Source organism: Sceloporus occidentalis, unplaced genomic scaffold, assembly GCF_023333645.1.
Source record: "Sceloporus occidentalis isolate IW3139 unplaced genomic scaffold, rSceOcc1.0.p SCAF_1, whole genome shotgun sequence".
Taxonomy (NCBI): domain Eukaryota; kingdom Metazoa; phylum Chordata; class Lepidosauria; order Squamata; family Phrynosomatidae; genus Sceloporus; species Sceloporus occidentalis.
Window position 1 is genome coordinate 239,136,115 of NW_028316981.1, and position 8,862 is coordinate 239,144,976.

At 43.8% G+C, this 8,862-nt stretch overlaps 1 protein-coding gene across 1 annotated transcript; it reads right to left on the reverse strand.

Annotated features, from left to right (window-relative positions):
* Positions 1 to 2,901: 2,901 nt before the first annotated feature.
* LOC149323663 (uncharacterized) lies at positions 2,902 to 5,942 on the reverse strand. The gene is made up of 3 exons (XM_089511910.1): positions 5,803 to 5,942; positions 5,024 to 5,156; positions 2,902 to 4,923 (listed from the first exon to the last, which is right to left on the reverse strand). The coding sequence occupies exons 2-3, from the start codon at positions 5,125 to 5,127 to the stop codon at positions 3,102 to 3,104; spliced, it is 1,926 nt and encodes a 641-aa protein (XP_089368036.1). The 5' UTR covers positions 5,128 to 5,156; positions 5,803 to 5,942; the 3' UTR covers positions 2,902 to 3,101.
* Positions 5,943 to 8,862: the final 2,920 nt, after the last annotated feature.

Below are 8,862 nucleotides of genomic sequence, written 5' to 3' on the forward strand. Positions count from 1 at the left end.
AGACATTTAGCCTTCGCTATCAGAGAGCTCTGGTGCCACAGTAAACTACAGTTCCCATCATTCCCTAGCTCTGAACCAGGGCAGTTAAAGTGCTCTCAAACTGGATCGTTTCTGCAGTGTATTTTTCTGGCATGAGATTCAGTCAGTCTGCGAGGCCGAAGCAGGGCTGTTGAGGATAAAGTGGCCTGGGGTGGAAAATAATCCAGTTTGGCACCACTTTAAGTGCCATGGTTCCATGCTGTGGAATCCTGGGAGCTGTAGTTTATTGTCACAAAGGGATGAGTTTGACACCAATTTAATCGCCATGGCTCCATCTTACAGAATTCTGGCGATTGTAGTTTTGAAAGAGTTTTAGCCTTCTCTGTCACTGAGCTCTGGTGCCACAGCAAACTAGAAATCCCAGGATTCCACAATATTGAGCCATAATGGCTAAAGTGGTATTAGACTGCATTAATTTCTACAGTGTGGCAGCAGACTTATTCACAGTGTTGCCATGAGTCAAGGCTTACTTGAAGTCAGTTAACGACAGACCCTAGTTACTATTATGTTGCTCAAACCCAGAGGCATCCACCTGTGTCCTTCGTGATGCTTTTAGCAGTTGGGATGCCTCATTCCCTTCATAACTGGCTATGCTGGCAAGGGATTTGGATAGTTGTGGGCCAACATCATATGGAGTTCATAGTTGCCCAAAGAGCCACTGTGGGTGACTGTTGTACTTCAGGAGATCAGGGTTCAAATCCCCACTCAGCCATGGGAGCCCACTGGGTGGCCTTGGGCAAGTCATACTCTCTCAGCCTCGGAGGAAGGCAAGCATCTCCAATAAAATTTGCCACCCCCCACGATAGCTCAGCCTTAGGGTTGCCAGAAGTTCAGAACATAATATTAATGGCTCACCTATGTTCAGGTTAATGTCTCATTCTTTATAGGCTCTGAGAAACAAGCACCATTCATTTAATGTTGCTGTCCTTATGCATGCAAGTTTAGACATAGGCTTGTTACAGACTTCCAAAATAAAGCTGCTTCGGGTCTCTTTGGAGGTATGCTATTTAAATGATGCCTGGGTCCTAAGAGTCCGGAGGTCACGCCAAAGCCACACTCCATTCCTAAGCACTGGAGTGCAGATTTGGTGCAGCTTCCGGATTCTTAGGATGTATGCATCATTTAAACAGCATACCTCCAAAGAGACCCGAAGCAGCTTTATTTTGGAAGTCTGTAACAGGCCATAGTCAGGTGCAGCAAGACTGATTAAAGGTAGCCTGTTTGAGTTGATACCAAAGCCCCCAAGTGTTTTAGAGGCCAACCTCTGAAATATTGCAAATATTGCATGTGTTGCTTTCGTGTTTTCTTTGTGCTGCCTTATCTGGTTTCCCTCTTCGCTACCTCAGGCACTCCAGAGCCGTTATGATGCAGGGTTGGGAACTGTGCATCCTATTAGATGTTGGACTGCAGCTGCCAGCAGTCCTAGCAAACCTAGCCAGAGGGAAAGCCACAATTTCCACCCCGGATTAAAACATTATAAATAAAAAATCCTCTCCGCCCCCAAAATGGGCCTCCCCTCTTGTCTTTTTTGTGTAGTGTTTACATACCCTGAATTACAATTGGGATCTCCATATTTTCATATTCTCATATTTGGAGACAAGCATTTTCCAGAGGTCATGATAACCTTTGGAATATAGGGAGATTTCCCATGGGGAAGAAATGTAGACCCAGGACATGTGTAAGACCTAGGTGGTGTTCCAATAAAAGCTGAATGATTAACCATCCATTAAGAAGCCAAGTCCTCCCTCCAGTCCATCTCCCCTGATCCAGGCCTCGGAGGTAGAGAAGAACTGCTGGCCCTCATCCCCTTCCCCGCTACCACTCCCTTCTCCTTCTGTGTCATGTCTTTCTAGATTGTAAGCCCGAGGGCAGGGAACCGTCCAATTAAAAAGATTGTATGTACAGTGCTGTGTAAATTTACAGCGCTTTATAAATAAAGATTAATAATAATACTGTAATAATAAATGAATGCTGATTGCTCTTTCCTTCCCATGCCAGGCTTTCTGCATATCCTTTCACACAAAATAGGTTTCATTACACCAAGGCAAGTAAGCCAATATCTCCTGCCTATTCACTCCCATGTTCCCAGCCAACTTCCTTGTCCTTCTATCCTTTGTTGTTGTGTGCCTTCAAGGTGTTTCCAATTTATGGCAATTCTAAGGTGAACCTTTCTGGGTAAGTTTTGTTCAGAGGTTTGCCATTGCTTTCCCCGCTGGAGGCTGAGAGCATGTGACTTGCCCAAGGTCACCCATGTGATTTCATAGGGTTGTCCTAAACCAATCGTTGTTCTTGTAACCCTAAAGTTAAAGCCGCCAACCAGTCTGAAATCCCATTGTTAATTCACTAAGTCCCTAGGGTTGCCATAACTGCCTACTTCCAAACCGGGACAAATATAGAAAAAATGTAGGAGAAATTTTAGGACAAAATGTAGGATGAATGTAGGAGAAATTTTAGGCCCAATTGTAAGACATTTTTTAGAAATGGAGGACATGACCAACTAAAAACCAAAAGAATTAATACAGTGGACCCTTGTTATATGCTGGAGTTTGGTTCCAAGATCCCCCGTGTATAACAAAATCCCTTTAACTATAATGACATAGCAAAATGGCGTCCCTTATAAAAAATGGAACATCAAGGTAAATTTATACTTTTTTGGAACATTTTCAAACCGTGTATGCTTGAATCCGTGTATAAAAAAATCCGTGTATAAGAAGGGCCGACTGGACATTTAAAAAGCATTAATATAAACGCATGCTTATGCTCAAATTGGAAGGCATTTTGACATTATTCCTGAACAGATAGCAGAAATGTACTTCCCTTCTGGCCAACCCCCACCCCCAATCCCAAAACACACACAGCACATTTTGGTATTTAACATGGCTTACTTTATTGTAAATTTCAGTTTTACCCAAAAACACACACATTTTAATAGTGAACATGGTTTTAACATTTAACATGGCTATATTTAAAATAGCTTCTTACATATTTCAGTTGCTTATTCCATAAACAAACCCTTTGGGTTTAACAGTTAACATGGGTAAACACATGGCTGTATTGCATATTTAACATATCACGGTGGTTTCATAAGTGAGTTCCTCTTCAGTTTTAGGTTTCTTGTACCAGCTGTACTCCTCAGAAGTGTGTATTTGGTCAAGGTACTTTGACTTTTCTTCACTGCTCATGAGTTTGTAAAAATCAGAGCAACTTACATTAGCCATGTTGTACTGTATGTCCAGAATGGCCGAAAGAGATGGCAAAGCTAATCTATTTCTCTCATCAGTCCACTGGGCATTCATCAGTGATAAAACTCTCTCTACATTGGCATTATGCCCTGGAAGAGAGAAGTAAAACTGTACTATCTTCAGAAGCTCATAATATTGTTCTTCTGAAACACAGCTTTTAAAAAATAAAACCCACCTCTTGTGTGCCAAACTGTCCAAATCAAAATCTGTTAGATTCTCAGTTAGAAACGACTGCAGTTTTGTCAGCTGATCAAACAACCTTGCTTCATCAATCTCACAATAGCTATTTTTCTGTAGCCACAAAGAAGTACATTCTACCTCTTCCCACGAAACTGATCTCTCCAAAAGTAGCCAATCAAAATGTTTGAGTTCAGAGAGAGACTCGCTCCATTTTGACAGATAACTTATGGTTTCTTCATAACATGACATGCATTCATTTCTAATTTTTACAGCTCTTGTTTCAGATACATCAGCTAACAAAGTCTTTACCTTCGACGAAATAAAGGCTTGACTATGTCTTTCGTTCAAGGTTTTAATTACACCCTCTAAAATCATTCTGACTTCATTAACAGAAATGTCTTTCCTCTCAATTCTGCTTATAGCTATTTGAAAGAGACTCATTTGTGAACGTAAGAACCAAAAATAGGCCTCCCCAGCTTCATCGGAGAAAAAGGATTGCAGATGAACTGGACATTTATCCAGAGACAAAAAATAGTACTTCAGTGGTTCAAACATCTGTAAGAACCTCTCAATTGCTGGAAACAGGCTTAACCACCTAGTTTTTACATGACTCAAGAGATCATGGTATGTTGCATTCACAAACTCACAATATTCCATAAGTGATGCAACCCTAACAGTGTATATAGAAAAGTAATTATACACCTTCTCTATGATAGAGTGAACATCAATTGAAAGGTGGTCAGCTCCAGCTTGTATGGAGTTGTGCAAAATATGGGCAGGACACCCAACTCCAACAATTGTTCTGCCCAGCTTACATTGAAATTTGGTAAGAACATTGTTTCTCCCTTTCCTTGCCAAACCTTCAAAATTGGTATTTGTGTTGTCTCCCCCAAATGAGCTAATTTTCCCATCAATTCCATTACGTACAACAACACTGTGAAGGTATTCTGAAACAGTGTCAGCATTTTCATTCTGCAGTTCCACCAATTCTAAAAGCTTTGACTGAACACCCTCCTCTTTGTCAAAGTACTGTACAATCACCGGGAGTATCTTGTGGTAGTTATGGTTGCTAGTATCTGTACTAACACCAACATAACCACATTTGTCAAGGCTTTCCTTTAAATCAGACTGAATGCAAGGTGAAATTACATTGTTCACCACCGTCTCAGTTTTGGTTTCCAGACTTGAAAATTTTTCAGCGGTTTTAGAGTCCCCAGACATTTCCGACATCAGCTTGCTTGTACATGTTGCTGAATTATGCAACTGGCGATGCTTTACAGTATGAAAAGCAAAGGTTGCCTCTGCTATAGCAACCTCATGTGCTTCCGATTTGTTTGATGCAGAAAATGATGTTTGCTGTTCGGTGGATGGAGGACATCTTGCAGCGGCATTCACATGCTTCATGGTTGCAATGTGACAGGCTATGTCATTTCGCCCACCGTGTGATATGGAAAAAGAAGCACTGTGAAAATGGGGGGGAAATGATTTTACATAAGTAACATTTAAGAATGGAGCAATGTTTAACGATTTTCATTTTCACTTAGCTTACAGAAGGAACTTACTTGCACAGAACGCATGTGGCTTCGAATTCAGTGCGCCCCCGCTTGATGGATGGGAACTCTCTGGTGTATTCCTCATTAAACTTCGTCCTCCTCTTGGGACCCATGCTCTCGAGTCTGAAGAGTCTAACAAAAACTACAAGGGCATATTTCAGTACTCTGGTCATAGCTCAGACCGTTTGGAGCATGGAACTCTGGGAACGTACTTTTGGTTTGGCATCCAAATTGGACGCAAAAGCAAACGCACATTCCCAGAGTTCCATTGGAGCAGTTAAGTCAGTGGTTACTAATTGTTACTACACCATAACACTGAGCCATGGCAATTACAGTGGAGCAAAACAAGAATGCCCTGGGGTGGCGATGTTAATGATGATTAAGGTGTGGCATCAGCAGCTACATCCCTTCCTCCCCCCAGAGGCTGATATCAACATCAACATCATCTTTGCCAAATAGAAAGCTTGCATTCGCATTGAAAGCATTAAAAATCCACTTTGGGTGCTTTCAATGCGAATACAAGTTTTCTATTTGGCAAAGATGATGATGATGATGTTGATGTTGATATCAGGACTGCCACCCAATTTTTACCTTCCGAGAAACAGCAACTAATACATCCACTCATTTATTAAGTGGTTTCTTTTGAGGACTGAATCTGCACAACAACTCCCCTCCTCCAAGTATTGGCATGATGGATGGAGCCAAATCCATCAGAGTAAGGAGAGACCAGGCAAGCGGACACAGCTTTGGGTATTGGAACAACCATCATAAAACATCTGTGAACTTACGTATAAACTAGCGAAGGAGATTTGGGGATTTGCGTCCTAAGGTCGGAAAAGACGGTCAGGACGATTCGTGTTCAGGGGCTGGGAGACTTCGAAGTGCAGAAGGAGTTACCCCCAACTGCAACTTGCTAAACCAGAAAAGGAGCCACCCTTGACCCGGATGTGCAAGCACCCCCCCCCCCCCAAGATGGTAGATAGAGCATTTAAGGTGGACTGCAAAATGGAGAACAGAGCGCATAAGGTGGACCAGAGAATTGACAACGAAGGTGGACTGGAGAACAGAATGTTTAAGGTGGACTGGAGAATAGACCATCTCAGGAGGATTGGAGAACACAGTGCTTGAGGAGGATTGGGGAAGAGAGTGCTTAAGGCGGCATGGAGAGCAGAACGCTTAGGTGGACTGGAAAACGATTTAGAGCAGTACGGAAAGTGGCAAGACTGTCTTGGAGAAGAGATAAATGCATCAACTGCAGTTGTAGATGACTCGAACGACGAAGAGTGTGGAGGACAGCGAATGGGACTAGGGGCGTTTATAGGGGGATTCGTTTTTGCTTCGAGTCACAGTGGAGGAATGGTGTTTCAATGATGCATGTGTCCTAAGAGTCTAGAAGTCGCACCAAAGGCACACTCCAGCCCTAAGGACTGGTGTGGCTTCTGGACTCTTAGGACACATGCATCATTGAAACACCATACCTCCACTGTGACTCGAAGCAGCTTTATTTTGGCTGTCTGTAACAGGCCATAGTTAATCATGAGTTTAGTAATTATATAAATTAGCAATAGAAGCTTATAGAAAAGTAATGCTTTTAAGTGAGCAAGGGCTCTTTCCTCCCACTGGAGACAAAAGGCTGTAAAGTCCAGAAAATAAACTTTAATCTCCATTAGCAACACAAAAAGAAACCTCCTTTAAGATCCAGGTTGTCTCTGTCATAGCAAAAAAGGAGGAATGGCCTCTGTCTACATGGCTATCCCTCTGTTGCTACCATCTACACTAAGAACAACTAACAATATCTTGACAAAGTATAGGCCTATGACTCCAACACCGTCATATTTTCTTTCTTCCTTCTGTTGGATTTTTCACACTTTTGCCTCATGAAGAAGTCAGTGGAGCTTTGAAAGCCTGCAATCATATATTTTGTGCATTTTGGTTGGTCCTATAAAGGTATCACTGCTTTGTAGATTTTGGATGTTACTGTATTTGTGTATATAATTTGTTAGCATAGAATGTTTTAATATGTGTGAACGTTCTTGAGGTGTAATCTTGAAAGGTAGACTATATATGTGAAGAATCATAATGAATGTCCGACTCCAGATGAACCAAAAAGGTTGGAAATAACAAATATAGTATGAGGCAATGTTGTGAAACCCACTGGGTGGCTCTAGGCAAGTCATACTCTCTCAACTTCAGCAATAGGCCACAACAAACCTCTTTAGAAAATCTTGTCAAGAAGCCCCATGATAGGTTTGCCTTAAGGTCAGTTTCCAGACACAATTCAAAGTGCTTTTCAGGGTTTTTTTAAAAGTATTTTTTATTTCGATTTGCTCATTTCACATCTTAATCTTATTTACATTCTCAATTTTTTTATACTTATTATAATCAATTTGACAAAAAACAACTGTTTCTGAATAAAAAGAAAAAATAAGTGCTTTTCAGTTTTAAGCTGGATATCATTCAGTCTCTGGTGCCACTGCAAACTACAAATCCCAGGCTTCTGTAGCATTGAGCTAGAGGCAGTCTCTGGTGCCACTGCAAACTACAGTTCCCAGGCTTCCATAGCACTGAGCCAGAGGCAGTCTCTGGTGCCACTGCAAACTACAGTTCCCAGGCATTTGTAGCATTGAGCCAAAGGCAGTCTCTGGTGCCACTGCAAACTACAATTCCCAGGCATTCGTAGCACTGAGCCAGAGGCAGTCTCTGGTGCCACTGCAAACTACAATTCCCAGGCTTCTGCAGCATTGAGCCAGAGGCAGTCTCTGGTGCCACTGCAAACTACAATTCCCAGGCATTCATAGCATTGAGCCAGAGGCAGTCTCTGGTGCCACTGCAAACTACAATTCCCAGGCATTCGTAGCACTGAGCCAGAGGCAGTCTCTGGTGCCACTGCAAACTACAATTCCCAGGCTTCTGCAGCATTGAGCCAGAGGCAGTCTCTGGTGCCACTGCAAACTACAATTCCCAGGCATTCATAGCATTGAGCCAGAGGCAGTCTCTGGTGTGTCAACAAACTCCCATTCCCAGAATTCCATTGCCTGGAGCCATGGCCTTTAAAGCGGGCTCAAACCGAATCATTTCCATAGTGCGGATGCAGCCCCAGGTCCAAAACACACTGCAGAAATAATCCAGTTTGAGACAATCTTAACTGCCCTGGCTTAGGGCTTGGGAGTTGTAGTTTATGCTGGCCTCAGAGCTCTCTGACAGAGAAGGCTCAATGACTCACAAAACTAGAGTCCCTAGTCCCCACCAGAGGCTTAGAAGGCTGAAAATGGCGCCATGTGGCACCAGGAAAAGGCTCTTTCCTCTCCCACCCACAGTCCCCCCAGAGACCTACTTGGTCTTGCTGCCGCCGCTCGCCTCTCTTGCTTGCCAAGCCGCCTCACTGCCGCCTCACCACCTTGTTTGCCACCGCCTCGCTTGCCTCACTGCTGCCTCACTCGCTGCCTTGCCTCCACAGTCTCCGCTCGCCACCGGTCACTCGCCCCACTCTTGTGCACCCAGCCCGCGGGGCTAAATAGAGAAGCCGAAGCTCCTCCTCTTGATGCTGGGCAATGGGGGCAGAGGAGCTGGAACAGCCCACCCCCTGCCAGCAGTCACAGGCTCCTGCAGGGGGTGGACTGTTCCAGCTATTGGCCAGCCTCAAGAAGAGGAGGAGCTCCTTCTCCTTTAGCCCTGCTGCATGCGGGCGTACAAGAGGGGGGTGAGCGGCGAGTGAGGCACCGCAGGTGGCGGCCGCAGCAGCAGTGGCCGCAATGGTGGCAGCCTTGGCAAAACCCGGGAAAATGTAAATAGCGGGACAGGACCTTCCCAAACCCCTAAAAACCAGGAAAGTCCCGCCCAAACCCGCA

What these genes read in the sequence shown, in the direction of transcription:
- LOC149323663 (XM_089511910.1), bottom strand. Translation starts at nt 5,127, where the DNA reads ATGGGTCCCAAGAGGAGGACGAAGTTTAATGAGGAATACACCAGAGAG. An exon ending in GCCACATGCGTTCTGTGCAA is followed by an intron (nt 4,924 to 5,023) that starts GTAAGTTCCTTC and finishes CCATTTTCACAG; the next exon opens with TGCTTCTTTTTCCATATCAC.